Below are 16564 nucleotides of genomic sequence, written 5' to 3' on the forward strand. Positions count from 1 at the left end.
CTTCTACAAAAACGCTGCACATCTACGTGACGTTCCGTAAAAATTTTACGTTCATGCGCCTAAAGAAATTTCACCTCAAAATTGTTTGATAATCATGAGAGAAATTCCTTTCACCGCTAAAAAGACAGGAGTATGTAGGACTACACTATCTGGTATAAATGTAGTCCGGTAAATGTATTACATTCTCCATGGGTGACAGAAGACCAGGCCGACAAAAGCTTTGTCTGTGTTGTCTAATCTGTCATTTAACTTCATGTTAAAGTTAGAATATATTTACAAATTTTAGGTACCTCTTGTACACTTTCTACATATTTCTGACTCAAGGCAGCCAGCACTCACTATAAGACTATTTTATTAGAGGTCACAAATAACATTGACATCTCATGCTCCACGTGACATGGAGTGAAAGATTTCAGCACTAGAACCAGCTAGTTATAAGATAACTTTTATTCAAAGTCAAAGTCAAAAATCATTTATTCATATAGGTAACATAATGTACACTTATTCGGCACCAAACTGTTATACATAGTAACTTATACATTGTATACAATGTGAACAAAGTATTAAAATTAATCAAGGTCAGAATTATATTGAGCTTAAAGTTTCAATTTAAAAATCGAATCGCAGCAGGTTTTGCGACAAATATGGTGCAACCTTCGCTCACTTCCGATAGAATCTGCATGAACTGTTCTTATATGGGAGATATCTTTGTTCCTGCTTATAAGACCTCGGATACTCCGTTTCACTCGATGTTTACGTGTATACACTGTTGGTATAGAAATAGTTTTATAACAAAATCGTTATCTCTTTAAATTTTTACACGGGCCGTGCACTGATTGTATGGATTTAGGTTTTTTTTATTACAGAATAGGGGGCAAACGGGCAGGAGGCTCATCTGATATTAAGTGATACAGCCGCCCATGGACATTCTCGATGCTAGAATTTATTAATTGTATTTTCAAAGAACACTTTCAGGAAGAAATAATATTGAAAATCAAGTAGCTTATTTTAAGAACATTAGCATAAAGTTTAACCCATGTTTCTTCTACTAAAATCTCTCACCATGTTTAAAGTTCTTGATAATAAAAAATACTAAACTAATTCAGAACTGCCCATTTTTATCTTTAAATGAAATGAAAGTTATTTGTTGATCATTTGTGTTACTAAGAGATTTTTATACAGTGACGATCGTGGAAGGACGAAATAAAGAAAGTTGTGCTGTGGGTGTGTAAGCTGAGCCCTCACATTTGAATCAATGGTGTGTCACCGTTTTGCTTAGATAGAGATGAAACTTGTAATATTGCCTTTTTTATTATTAGATACATCTTATAAATATATAAAAAATAAACGACAAACATGTTGCTAAAGAGAAATACTTGAAGACAACTGAAACAACTTGAGTATTTTTATTTATTATTTGAACTCTGAAGGAAGGTTTTTATGGAGATAAAAATGACAAAACAATTGTTCTTAGGTTTGAATTCCGGAATAACGAACAAATTCTACCTATGGGGTAACATAGTATCGTTGAAATCCCGAGGCCAGCTTGCCTAAATATTTGTTATATTGTTGGTTACCTAACCTGCATAAATACCTATTTATGCATCTAATTTAACAATGATTTCCGGAGCAAAACATCCTATATTTTCAGATTTTGAGATTTGTAAATATTTATTTCAAATCTACACTCCTGACACAGGAATGTTACATCAATCGTCAAATTACAAATGAAAAAGATTTTTTATTGAGTATTTACTTAAATTAATAATAAAAATTTAAATATAAATACTTATATATTATAAAGATTTATTCTTGTATTTTGAGCATAGCAACAATTATTGCAATGAGTCAGAGATCCGATATGGGTAATACTGAGGCCACGACCATCTCGATGTTTTGATGAGTAACATCTTGTTTATTTATTTATTTTTTTATTTATAACAAACGCATACACGTTAATTATACAAGAAAATATGATATCACAAATTTTACACACATACAAATTATATTCGAACGTAAGCAAGCTAGCAAGAGAAAAAATTAAACTAGCAAACACAAAATAAAATACATAAAAAATAATAGCAAAAAATATCTTAAGGTAATGATTTATATCTATATAAGTAAATCTATAGACACACTTATATCTATAAAAAATGTAAGTCCAACTAATACAAATTAAGAATAATCCTGAGTTTCATATAAATATATCTTACTTAAATACCAAAAACAAGCTTCTCCATCTTATCATATAAGGCAGGGCAATTAGAAACAGACCTGGCCGCAGTGGAACGTATTGGTTGAAGAAAATTTGACAATGGTTCGGACAAAGTACCAAGTCATTGTTCACAAGCGCGGCATCTATAAAGTAGCCATGATGATCGCCAACTTCGAAAGGTAATATGAAGTTATTTCTATACCGATTCTGTCATGGCACTTAATATTTATTGAGACTGGCCTGTGGGTAGCACAGATCATAGGTGTTAAATTTAATTTCTTAAGATCGTGAAGATTGATATTGTCTCTCCGAAGTTAAAAGATGCTAATCTTTGTTTGTTTTATTAGCTCTACTATATACCACCGGAAATAAGCATGGTGGGTGTAACCGAGACATCGAAAAAGGGCAGAAGAGATAAAATCAGCGTCCAAAGTAGAGGACATTATAAAGAAAATAAGGCATTTGAAATGGCGTTGGACCGTTGGATAGCAGGTTGAAATGGACAAAAATAATAACAGAATGGCAACCACGCGATGGAAAAAGGAAAGAGGAAGAAGGGCAAAAGATGGGCAGACAATATAAAGTGAATAGGAGGCACAACTTGGACAAGAAAAGCTAACATGAGAAAAGAATGGAAACAGCTGGAAGAGGCCTATGTGTCACAGGACACGCTGATTACCCAAAACGGGTCAAGTGCCGTAGTAGAATTAAGTTTTTTATGTAAATAAGTGTTAGTATATTATACTGGATGCCAGCAATAAAGGCTAATAAATAAATAAATGGGTTGGGATGGGCTCTTTACGAGCGCTTTTTCACGTACGTAATTGTGGTCCTGACATTATTAAATGTCGTGTCCATTGACCCACATTCACCAGAAATGCTATGACACAATTTTTAGTAGAAAACAATATATCGTCTTTGTTTATGCAAGTACTAGACGAAAACGTGAATATATGAGAATATTGAAATAGCGTGGCACTCGAAATGAGTTATGTGAAATTTCGTAAGTATGCTATGTTAACTAAGACTAACAATTAATAATTGGTTAAGTAACATATTTAAATATAATGTACCGCAAAAAATATTTAATTATTATACAGTAATAACTAATAGAGTACAATGTACATTACAGATACAAAATACCCTTTGAGTTTCACCTTATTTTTTTGTCTTTGAAAAAAAAACCAGCCTGATACAATTTTACGATTTGGTAAAATAAATAGTTCCATTTTTGAATTAAAGAGCATTATACTTGTCCTTATCGTGTTCCGCTTACTTACTTCCTTTGATATCAATCGTATAAGGCCAGTGTGAAAATCGTCCGAGGAGGTTACAGTCGTGTTTGTGCGTAGTTTTCCTAAAAAGGAAGAAGTTTTAATGTGACTGTGTAGTGAATAAAAATGTCAGCATTATTAAAAAATGTAACGAACTGTATTTGGCACGCGTTTGAGTCTTTACAAAATAATGAAGTGGTTCATAAATCTAAATTAAAGGTAAGATTTTAAAATTAAATAATTCTCGTATAAGAGGCAATAAAAGCCGTAAGTTTATTTACATATTATATATAAATTACATATATCTATATTAGTATACTGAATTATTAATAGGTGTGAAAGTGAAGCTTTCAAAGTAAAGTATTTCTTTTGCAGTTTGAAATAAATATAAGAGAAAGAGTATTTAAGATAATATAGTTTTTAAACCCCTTTAAATACTTATTGCTACTTAAAAATCTACGATCGATTTTATAAAATATGTACTTAAGAACAGCTGATACAATGTTAAAACGAAACGACAGTAAACGGCGTAGAGCCGATTCCGCAATAACCTTAACAAGTATAATAACTTTAAGTTCGAAAATAGTGGTTTTCCTTCAGTTTATTTTGCAAATGATTCATCCAACATTCAACTCCTTAGGATTATTAAAAACAACTATTGTGAGTCACACCGAAATGCATTGTACTTATTGTATTTTAATTGCTTACGTATGTATACTAATTCGGTCAAGGCATTAGTGGGCATCAATTATTCCAAAGCTACAAATGATCTATTAAATTATAGACTCGAGTGTTACGTAATTTTTTAATTAGACAAAAGCAGTTTTTAAATTCATTACTCTGTAAATAATTCATCACTCTGTAACTCTAGGGTGATGTTTAGAAGTTATAGTTTGTGCTTAGACTATGAATCTTTGAATCTACTAATCCTTTGCGCTAGTTATGACGCCCGTACCCCGTCCAATTCAATACTTGTTTGACGGGACTCCGCCAAAAGCGCAATTGACTCTGGATCTGACTGGGTCATGAAGGAAATTATATCGGTGCAAGAAATTTTCATGTTCAATGAGTTTATAGATTAAAACCTTTTTGGACCAACAATAACCATTCGCCTTTATTCGTTCCAAATACAATCTATGGTTCCTTATTAAAATCTTCAGTAAAAGGCTTAAAGTAACCATTAACTCATGACGAATGAATTTGAGTACGGCTGTGAATTTAATAATTATTTTTGTAAAAATATTATAAAATTAAAATCCTTTGTTTTGCTATTTCATTTTTTAATAAGCATCAATTTACAAAGAAAACACTACAAAACTGTCAAATGAAAATTCTAAAATAATGTAGATTATAGACTCGAAATAATGAAGTTAATTTTGGTCCTTGAAAAAGCAAAGAAATTAATGCTATACTTCTGTGATCCTTGATTATCATTTGTCAATTTGATTTCCCGCGCTTTTACGATGTTCTTCGGGGTGTCACCCTCCTTGCAGATCTTTTGGCGCCGGCCAGACGGGCGACGTCAATACAATGTGCTATAATAGTGTTATTATATCATTTGTATTCAATATTTATTGATGTTCTGTATGTATTTTTAATTTTAACTACAAGGTCTCTTACAATAACATATATCGCATAGTTTTCTGTAGACCTTTTCAATGTGTACATAGTGTAAATAGTGTACTTAGTTCATTATTTTGATAAATCTTGTTGGATTTAACCAACGGCGGATTCAACTAAGCTGGTTCCAGGACTTAGGTGGACCACTAATTGAACATTTTATTTAATATTTTCTCACCATCCAGATTTTATGTAACTACATATTTTCAATAATTAATTAATTTAATATAATGTAATAACTTTGCATGATATAAATTCTTGACTTAATCACGAGTATGTGACCCCCTCCGGGCGCCAAAGCTGGATCCTTGGGTTAAACCTACGTTTGAAATGTAAGCGGAAATAACGTAATTATATACGACATATAAGCGGGCAGCAGGGGTCCATGCGTTAAGAAGAAGGGATGATGACTCCTCCCTGCAAGTATTGGACCCGATCTCCCCTAGTTATTTGTAGATGCGTATGGCCCGGTCTGTGAAAGATGCTTGCTGTTTCCAGCATCCTCGCAAACCAGCAATGGGCGTGAAGAAGCGGACGAAACCGCCGCATCGCATGTCGGAAGCGGATAAGGCTCTGCTGTGAAATTGTTACGTATTCATATTACTTCTAAAAACTAGTAACAATTTTCATAGATTTTTAGGTATTAAAGGTAAAATAGTCGCTAGTGAGTCCCCAACTTCCTGTTGGAACAATTGTGTTCAAAGCCGCATACCTAAGTAAGCATCATTTCCATACGCATTATGTTATCTTAGAACTGAGTTCTGAATTATATATGCAGCTCACGAAACTAAGCATTTCGCATAGCTATATACATGAATAGTAATATTAAATAAATAAATACTATATTTACAAAGAATGTGGTACATTCAAATCTCATATTATTTATGGAACAGTTAATTAATGAAAACTTCTTAAGAATTAAGTATTAAAATAAGAAATATTTGTATTGTGGTAACGAATACACTTAAAAACTACTGGATCTATTACAAAAATGATTCCTGATATATGAATGTCCAATATGTAAAATATCTAGCCAGGCCAGGCAATATCGAGCCTATCTATCTATCTAGCTGAGCCACAAGTGTATAAAAAGTACAAACTGCTGGCTCTAGGTCACTTAAGCGTTGCAAGAAGAATGCAGCGAAGCGATTATAGTTTTTATTAAAAGTAAGTGTAAATTAATCATTTCCTGTACGATGTTGTGTTAATTACTTAGCAATTGCCTTCATTAAGCAGTATGCGATACGCTCAGGGCAACATTTTGAGAGCACTCTCTACAATTAGCCATATATTTTATAATTGTATTTATTTTAATTATTATTAAAAAAAATATTATTTATTTATTTATTATAATTGTATGTGTTCAATTCAATAACGAAAATTTGAAATCTACTGTTTTTTTTCCTTTTTGACCTGCACGGTTTGTGCGTCAGCCATAATCTACTATTATACCTTGGTTAAGTGATGACAGATCCAAATGGCGACATAAGGACGAGGCCTTTCGCACGATAGTTAATCTACAATCACAGATTGAAAACAATCCGAGATCAGACCGTGACAGTCGATCGATCACCAATCTGCATTCCAATAACCAAACCCTACAAAGACAATCCATTTGTGTACTGTGGTGCGGGGGCCGGAATGCGACTGGAGAGCCAATCGACGCTCTTCATTGCGCTAGCCCCCCTCAGGTACCTTATTTTTTACTTTTGCGCAATAACGGTCAGCGCTAGAGTTTCGTGCCGCTACTAATATGTAGTATATGTAATATGTAAGTAATGTTAAAAAGTATTAAAATAAAAAAATTTTTTGTACAAACTTAAGTCAAACACGGGTGGTGTAATAGCATGTTTTCACTATACTCTTAACTACTCATTTATTTTTTTACAAGCAATACAAAAACTATTTGAAGCTTAAAGTACCCCATATTTAGTCACAGCTGTTGAAGTCTTGCTCTCCAATCATGCGTGGCAGCGCTAACACTATCTTGCGTTGCTTTTGGCATCGTCGAAATGACACATTATACTCTCACGTATATTAATTTCTCGTTACTAGCGTTTAGCTGTTTATCTAAATAAGTACATGCTTACATCATTCTACCTGATACCAGCTAACTATAGCGATAAAATAAACTAACCAAAAAAATTGCCATTAAGTTTGCAACTTTATTAAAATACAATTGTTTCTCGTGAAAGCGAGTCTCGTATTGTATTGCCAACCATAGCAATACTATGGATTCAAATCAATCGATGAGTCATAATAATCTAGGTGCGAATTGTGTAATAGCTTTGCCATTTATGCCATTTAAAGTCACTACTAGAAAACAACCTGTTGATAGGTGCTTACAGTATCACTTCTTTTTGTTGTACAAGTTACGTAACGTAGTTTACTTAGAAACTTTACTACTTACAATTTAAACAAGACAAACGGTACTCAAATAAGTGTTTGTTAACACCAAGTAATATTCTTGAATGTGGATGAGTTCCTTATAATTTAATTATTCTTTTATATTTCGGATACACAATGCGTAGAGGCGATGAAAACTTGGAGAAAGTTATCGGGGTTGGTAACACAGACGGCAAAAGATCTCGCGGCCGTTAACCAAGAAAAAATCATAAGAGAGGCGCTGGACAGAAACCGGTGAAAACAGATAGTCCGCTCTAGATGTTTCGTTGCTGACCATGGTGGTCCGACACGAGCTGCCGATTAAAGAGGGAGATTATTAATTTTTATAAAGTTCAGGTCGTGTTGTTCAATTTATAAAATACTTTACATTTCTAAGTCTTTAAGTACGAAAACTCGGAAACAAACAAACACATTGTTTAATAAGATGTCTATGGGCAAAGGATGGAAGGAAATTCTTTTCATATAAGTATCGAAATATACAGATGAAACACAGAACAAACAAAATTCCATTTGTGCCCAATCACTCCACTTACTCATACGATAAGAAAGACAATGATGCCTTACTTCCTCGACCTTTAGTTTTATCGCTGTTCAGCTATTTTTCTCGCTAAGTAGGAAGTGAAACAACTTTGTGTTTTAAAACCCATTCTCCAAACATGTAATTTATTAAATTACGTTTCCTGGTTATAACATTGTAATAAAAGTATTACTTTATAAAGAAAAAAGTGAATATGTATACCTGGTAAATGGCTCTATGGAAATTATTTGTGGTGCCTTTTTCGCATATGTAATTTAATAATTGATTTGTCTATGACAAAAGTTACTTTAAAATTTGCTAAAAAACATATGGACAACTGTAAGTTGTCCATGTGTTGATAAAAATAACAACAAACTACAACAACATCAAAAAAACACCAAACTGTTTAATATTGTTGACGATAATTATAGTTTTGGAAATCATCAGATCTAGCAAATCAATTAAAATTACTTTTTATTTTAATGTAATTATTACCTAATAAATAATTATAAAATTATCAACTGGAAATATAAGAGAATTTGATAGTCACAAAAGTTGTCTAAGCAAAAACACAACTGGTGTTGTTTGAAAATATAACTTTTATAATATCGTTAGAAACTCTTTAAACTTTTCACTTACTTGTTAAGTGAATCAATGACAATTTAATTAATTTATTTATTACAAATTATTATTTTTATCAAGTCAAGATTCAGCTGATTATAATTTTTGTGTAAGTATCAAATACATTTTCCCAATTTCCAGGTGCTAACAGCAAATCTCGGTACACTTCTAGACCTATATGGTGTGGAAAAGGGCCTGGACCACTTCCGGTCGACCCAGGAGCTGACCTTCGACGAGTTCCGGTATTATTTGCAGCATGAGGTCTTCAGTTCCCTACCGAAAACATTGACACTTCCAATTGCGAGGGAGTTTGAGAAGAAAATCAGTGAGGTGTGTTTCCTTTAAGATCCAGTATAAACCTGGATTTTTTCTTTGTCTTAGAGTCTATTATTAAAACATTTTTTCCCGCAATCAATCACCTAAACAATGACTATGCCTATTACCCTTATAATGTATTAATTAATCGGATTATATTGAACGAAACTTTCTACTTCAAAGAAAATTAAATGTTCAGCGACTTCTAGACAGATACCTTTTAATAGAAAACACACACACAACAGATTATGAATTAAAGATTTATTTTCAGTTTTTTTTATAAATACCCTATATATGTATATAGGTTTGTTGGTTTGTCTGTCGAAAAAACCTGCTCACTCGAGAAAAGCCAATCTTCGCTGACAATTCAGTCTTCAAGCTCTTCCGTATCTTCTGTCTTCTTGCTGACCTGGTACAAGACGCTGACGACTCGAACCGCTATGTTGTAAGTAGTTTTTCTAAACGATTTTTGTATTTTAAGTATAATAAACCATTTGACATTAAACTTTCTATGTATTAGTATTAGTAGATGTCTATCACCTACTAATGCATATCTATGTATTAGTAGGTGACCAGCCAACCGAGAACGCTGTCAATTTTTGGGGTCTAGAGGATCCTAGATGTGGTGTTGAAGAATGTTGCGACTATCAATGGACCCAAGCTACTTTGGCCACATGCCAGAAGAGAACGGAATAGTCTTGGCAAAGATGTAATGGTAGGCCGAATTGATGGTAGAGGATAGATCGATCGCTAGGTAGAAAGGTCGATATATAGGTAGTTTGCTTACCCGTTGGTCAGATTAAGACAGTATGGGTCTCAACATCCCTAATGTATTGCGACAAGCATAGAGGATAGACGAGCACAGACAAGGATAGAGTGTGGATAGGGCTGGTCATTCTGAGACCACAACAGCTAGTTTGGGTCGCAAAAAAATAATGTAATTATAATAATAATAAGTAGAAAAAATATTTTTTGAGGGTATTAAAAATTAGATTTCGTATTTTTCATTATGTTTAAGCCGTACATTACCTCGCTTAGAATTTAAACGATACCTTTGAATGCGTTGATGATCAAAACACATCGACTCTAAATCAAATTAATTCCAACCTTTATATTCCACTCATTTAGTAAAGACGTCAAACTGTAATTAATATTTCGTTCTGCTCGCCATTTGCAAGCCACATGTTAATCAAGACGAAGCCGCTGAATACATTTGATTAACAGTTTTATTTGTGCCTTTAGCTTGTTACGAACTTCTGTTTAGTAATAAATATTTGAATGTTAATACATACAAGTTTTGTTTGGCAGGCTAACATACAGTAGAGAATGCATGTTCTCAAACATCACAAAGAGATACATTATGAAAATATGTTATATAATTACACTGATGAAAATTAAATGAGAACTTAGAAAGGCCATCCATCCATCCATGCCACTTCCTCCCATTCGAGTAGCCCGTAATATAGCAGCACACAACTCTTTATATTGAAAAAGTCGCATTTGTATGCCAAGCATCCGCAAATATACACTGTTAATACATAATTATGTAGAGATAAAGAAAATAATAACTAAGAGTACACATGTTAGAAGTGAAACTTTGTAAATTAATTATTACTAAGGTAAGAGCCCCAATAGACGATCATGTACCTTATATATATATCCTACATCACTGCATGTATTTTATATATATATCCTTACTGTTAACACACTGTATTTGTATGCTAATATAAATAAATAAAAACTCTGCGTTCACTGCACAAGGCATTATGCGATAGAATTCTAATAGAATAAGAAAAGGTCTAATATATAACTACTTAAAGAATACATCAACCAATAACGTGTTTTTTTATAGATATTCTTTCTCTCAATCTTTCTCACCATAGCTTTCTCCCACCTCTCGCTCCATTTCACTCTGCGTAAATCGGTGTTTGCTCTATCTCACTCTCTTTCTCAAACTTTCTCACTTGCTTGCTCCATGGCTTCATGCTACGATCTGCCTTTCTTACTCTCTCTCAATCAGTCTTAATTGCTCTATCGCTTTTCTTCGACAAAAACGCTGCACATCTTCGTGACGCTAATATTATTACTATTGCGTTTCATCCGTAACCATTTTACCCTCATGATAGACAATAATTTACTTTCTAAAAGGACTCGCTGAAAAGTCTCTATGAGTTGCTAAAATCTTCGAGTTATTTTTCATCACAGTTTTATTGTAATTGTGGTTGTGGTTAGTATAACCTTCACGAACGACGACTATCAGTTGATAATCCACATGTTTGGTACCTATTTGATCTGTTTATAATCTTTTTATCTTGAGTGATATCATAGATACATTACAATCTGTATGAAAATATTTTCACAAAACTACGCTACTACGCTATTCAATATAAACAGAGCAGTTGGCCTCAGCGTGTGACTATCATTTCTGAGATCGTAGGTACGCTCCCCGGCTGTGCACCAATGGACTTTCTTTCGTCCGGCAAACATCTTTAGGAAACCGGCATTCCATAGATCCAAAAAATCGACGGTGAGTGTCAGGCACAAAAGGTTGATCTACCTAATTACCACGGAACAGGTTAAAAAATTTGAGGCCAAGACCTAAAAATGTATACATTACCATAGAGGAGTATTTTACTCTTAGTCGGGCAGAGCCAAGAGGTCTATAGATACTTTATTATGTAAAAAATATTCGTGTTTGTTGGAAGACAAACTCGAAAACGGCTGGACCGATTTTCATGGTTTCTGATAATATGTTGTTGGTTGCATAAAATAACTATCAGAAAATGGCATTGGAATAATCGATAAAAAAATGTTTCGTTTCATAAATGTAATGCAGTATTAAGTTTGCCGGGTCAGGTAGTGCTTTCGCGCGAACAATAAATAATTATGTATTTTCTTAATATTTCCATAGGTAGTCCTTCAACCATCTGAAGCAGGTTTAGTAGCTGAGCAGCTAGTACATTGTCTAGGGCTCCGCTGGGATGCAGCCGACTGGGAGGCTTTGGGATCCTCTATCGGCCATTTCAAATGGGCAGCCTTCCTCGCCGTGCTGGAGGCAAAGTACTGTTGCGACCAGCAATTACACTCCAAAGCCCTTGTTGAAGCTGTAGATGAGATTTACGATGTTTTTATTGAGGATATTATTAAAAAGGTAAGCATTTTCGATTAATAATAGCCTTTCATTTCAGATACCTTTACACTTAAACACATTTATTAGTATCTCAATCTTTAAATTTGCTCTTTTTGGCAGTGGCGTCCTCTAAATCTCGCCATTCTTGTTACTACACTGTGCCACTCTCTGCCAAGTATCACCTACTGTTTCCTTAACCTGGTCTATCCAGCTTCTAAACTTCCTCTTCCTGTGTACCTTGGGCACCAGTTGAATACTTCCTTGCTGCACACACCAATGTTCAGATTGAGCATTCTGAGAAAGTAGCTAGGTCTGGATATCCATAGTTGCTATAAAATCTATTTTTTTTATTAGCAATTGTTTCGTTTAATATTTGTATGATCTCATCGTGTATGTCATGTCACATGCATATATATATTATAATATATAATATATATTTTGTGGTTCTCTTACCAATGTGCCGTGCGTTGGAAAGCTTTTATCAATAAAATATTACATATAATCATGTGGGGAAGTGATCTGTTCCAACATGATTAAGTCCTTTGCCTGATGTTACAGCGGGTTGATGTTTTTTCAGGGCTACCTCTTCAAAAGAGGTTATCTATTACCGACAATGCGAGAATATTGGTGTGTTCTCCAACCCTGTGCCTTGACTTACTACAAAAGTTCGTCGCAGAAGGAGCAATGCGGAAGAATCGCCATAGACGAATATTGCTCTGTGGAAGCGGCAGTAGGCGATGGTAAAATTCAGAAGTTTCAGTTGATTACACCTGAGAGGACTTTTGAGTTTGGGACACAGGATCATAAGTAAGCTTTTTGATATTAGTTCTATGTACGTTATATATCTTGTATGTTTGATTTTCGAAAATTAAATATTAATATTAAATACTGAGAAATATAAATCTGCTTATATATTAACTAATAGCGGACTCGAAAGACCTTGCCCTTGCACGGTTAAATACAAAAATTTCATAAAAATTGGTCCAGCCGTTTAGGATGAGTTTAATTACAAACACCCGCACAACATATATAAGCACAATATTATATGCTTTATTTGAAAATATAATCTTTAATATATACATATATTTAAAAACTATGACATTGTTTTAGTCTCTTAAAAGTGGTGACAAAATAATCACAAATATATGTCTCTATAATAATAATCTCTTAAGAAATAAAGATCTTATACACTGGTCTGGTCATATCAGGAGTCGTCTCCAATGGGTATCAGCCCTACGTCAGGCGGCGGCAGTCTCAGGAGGAGCGGAAGGCTTCCAAAGGCGGGCGAGGGCAGGGCGGAGAGGGGCAGGGGCGCGGAGGGAGCAGGAAGTGAGGGAGACAAGAGCTCGTCTTCAGCACGAAGTACAAGCGAGGCTGGCAGCAGAGGCTCAGGCACAGGTAGCTTTTTTAATAAATATTACATTTTAAAATTACCAAAATATTTTTATTATTATTATTATTTATTCATTATGATGTGATAAGGATAAAAAAACCTGGTCATCAAAATAGGTACCAGTTCACTGCTATGAAATCATAAAAGAGTTGGCAATAAATGTAGTTTTATAAGCATTATTTTTTTTAATTGCAAGAACAGCAGAACAGTGGTTTCAGGGTGTGACTTTCATCCCTGAGCTAGTAGGTTCAATCCCTACTGTTCAATAATAGAATTTCTGTCTATGTGCGCATTTAACTTTCGCTCAAACGGTGGATGAAACATTCTTGAGGAAACCGGCTTGCCAGACCTTGCTAGTCCCAAAAGTCGGCGGCGTGTGTCAGCCACAGGAGTCTGATGGCCTACTTCCTGAGTCAAATTATCATGAAACAGATACAGAAATTGAGTCCCAGACCTAAAAAGGTTGTTGTGCCACTAATTTATTTATTTTATTTCTATTACTTACGTTTATAACCTTGTGTTACCGCCATTGATTAAACTGATGAAATGTTTACAGATAATTATGAATTTAAAAGTAACCGTTAAAAATATAAACTTCGATGTGTAAAAGAAATTTCTCTCTCAAGTATATTTTTATATGTTTTCATTAAACAACTGCTACCTAGATAGGAACAGATTTATTTCATAATCCTCCAGCTAACATAAATTATATATAACAACAACAACAATTATACTACACATGCCAAAAATACACCGAATAAAACGTTCAAATATTTACGAAAAGAAATATTCAATAAAAAATATAAAATACATTTAACTAAGAAAAACCTAATTTGCCTGTGTTGTGTGTATGTGGGTTGTGCATATCATGAAGGTGATTTAGATTTTAAATAAATATAGTTAATATCGCAATAGCTTACAAGTCAAAGTTTAAATATTTGTCGATTTAAGTTCGGGGAGATTAATACAAAACTGATACAAAATATTTACGATTTTTTGTGGGTATTTTATGAAACATATCGATTACAGGAATTAGTAGAATTAGCGCAAAAGGACAACAAGAAATTAGAAGAATTAAAGCACGCTCAAGTACAGCTGGAGAAACTCCTTCAAGAAGAGACGCAGGCGAAAAGAGATGAAGAAATCGTTAGGGCTTTGCAAGCGAGGTTGGTTATGTTTTAACACAAGCGGATCATATAAAACTTGTATCTGTACTGTCCAATTAAATAAATTACATAACAGAATTTTATTGAATCTATAATTAAATATGTGCTTAAAAATTAGGGTCCTAGCTGAAGAATGGGAGAGGAGAGAAGAGCTGGAAAGGCTTCAAGAAGAGCAAAATAGAATGTTAGAAGAGGAGAGACTGAAAAGGAAACAGTTTGAAATGTTACAGGCAGAAAAGGAAGCACAGTACAGAGGTAATAACTTTAATAATAATAATTTACTCAGATATAAAGTTTATTATATCTGAGTAATCGTTCATGGTCACTAAATGCCAGAGGGCTCGCGGGTGGGTTGCGGGCCTTTCAGGAGTTGGTACGCTCTGTTTTTGAAGGGCCCTAAGTCGAAATACTTCAGTGGGAGCTGGTTCGACATAGTGTTGGCGTGCCATAATAAATATAAAATTACTATTAGATTATTTGTTTTTTCATTCAGAGGCGGAGCGTCGTCTTAAAGAGTTAGAAGAAGAGAAGCAGAAGTTGGACGAAGAGTTGCGCGCAGCTCAGGAGAAGATACAGAAGACTGAACTCAACGCTAATGCCATTCATGTGCAACTCAGGGTTGGTTTTTAAATATTGACTTTTGAGAATTTTTTTACTCCCTTTTTTTGATGTTCCTGTTCTGATTAACGCAGAATTATTTAAAAAAATGCAATGACAAAATCAAATATTCCACTGAGACGCGAACCCAGGATTATACACTTCATCCAAAACTAATTAGTACAGGATTTTTATTTTCACCCCAAAAGTAAGAAATTTTGTTTTTATTAAATTTTCTTCAATACGTACAGTGATAAAAGTAACGACGATAATCCTTCACTTCTTCGGAGATCGTAAACTAATATTATACTTAATGAAGTCCTTATATAGTACTTTTTTCTTTTCTTAAAAAAACGGGAATCAAAGTTCCCGCTAAATTGGGGATCTGAAGCTTACAAGTGAAACAAAAAAGTGAAATTTTGTTATACATATTTATTAATAAATTCACTCAGCGAAAGCATAAATATTAATTGGCTATTGTACCTATCAAGAATATACGGGGGTAGACGTCCTAGAGAAAACTATATTAAAATGTATAATTTGATTCATATAAATAGTATCTAATAATTATAAAATAATATAGAATAAAATAGTTTCTCTTCTATAAATTTTCGGGTTTAACTTTGTGTTATAATTAATTTCTATTGCAGGATTTGAACCCAGTTCTACGTAACGGTGAGCGAGCCAGACGGGCCATCTCCTTCGTACCCACCACCAAAAGCTCATCAGACACTCTGATTGATGTCAGGGCTATAAGACATTTAAAAGTCCTCGATAATAATGATAATATGTAATCAAAGCTATGAATATACATATATCTTTTCCTCTCTTATATGAGTTGATAGAATCTTGTAGAATCTGTAGATTTCTTGTGTAAAGGAAAACAAAGAAAATATACACAATTCTGAAGTGAAAACCAAAAAAATTAAAAAGGTTTTAATATCTTTCATTATTTATTGATTGTAATAATAAAATCATTGTGGTTGTAATATTTTGACATTTATATAAAATTTATTATATTTACGATAACACGCTCTTCATCAAAACATCTTCAAACACCTTTAAAAAGAGACAGCACTATTATTTAATATCTTTGTATTTGTCCAAGTGTAAATCCTATTAAACTGATTCATATACATAATATATTCGTCTCTTTCTTTGTTTACGCTATGATAGATCAAGACAGTAAAAATGTAAAACGAACGACAAAACGATAACAAATGATAACGCAATTCGTTTGATTCTGATCTGGTTATCAGTGACAGACGAAAATCAGTGTCGTTTGCATTTGAGATATTTAACAAGCGGGT

General features: G+C 33.6%; 1 protein-coding gene across 1 annotated transcript; it reads left to right on the top strand.

Moving 5' to 3' along the window:
- The first annotated feature begins 3509 nt into the window (after positions 1 to 3509).
- Positions 3510 to 16390, top strand: LOC110994561 (differentially expressed in FDCP 6). The gene is made up of 10 exons (XM_022261264.2): positions 3510 to 3708; positions 8795 to 8983; positions 9273 to 9413; positions 11880 to 12119; positions 12676 to 12905; positions 13307 to 13496; positions 14521 to 14657; positions 14776 to 14912; positions 15151 to 15275; positions 15905 to 16390. The coding sequence occupies exons 1-10, from the start codon at positions 3616 to 3618 to the stop codon at positions 16046 to 16048; spliced, it is 1626 nt and encodes a 541-aa protein (XP_022116956.2). The 5' UTR covers positions 3510 to 3615; the 3' UTR covers positions 16049 to 16390.
- The last annotated feature ends 174 nt before the right edge of the window (positions 16391 to 16564 follow it).

This window comes from Pieris rapae, chromosome 4, assembly GCF_905147795.1.
Source record: "Pieris rapae chromosome 4, ilPieRapa1.1, whole genome shotgun sequence".
NCBI classification, from domain to species: Eukaryota; Metazoa; Arthropoda; class Insecta; order Lepidoptera; family Pieridae; genus Pieris; species Pieris rapae.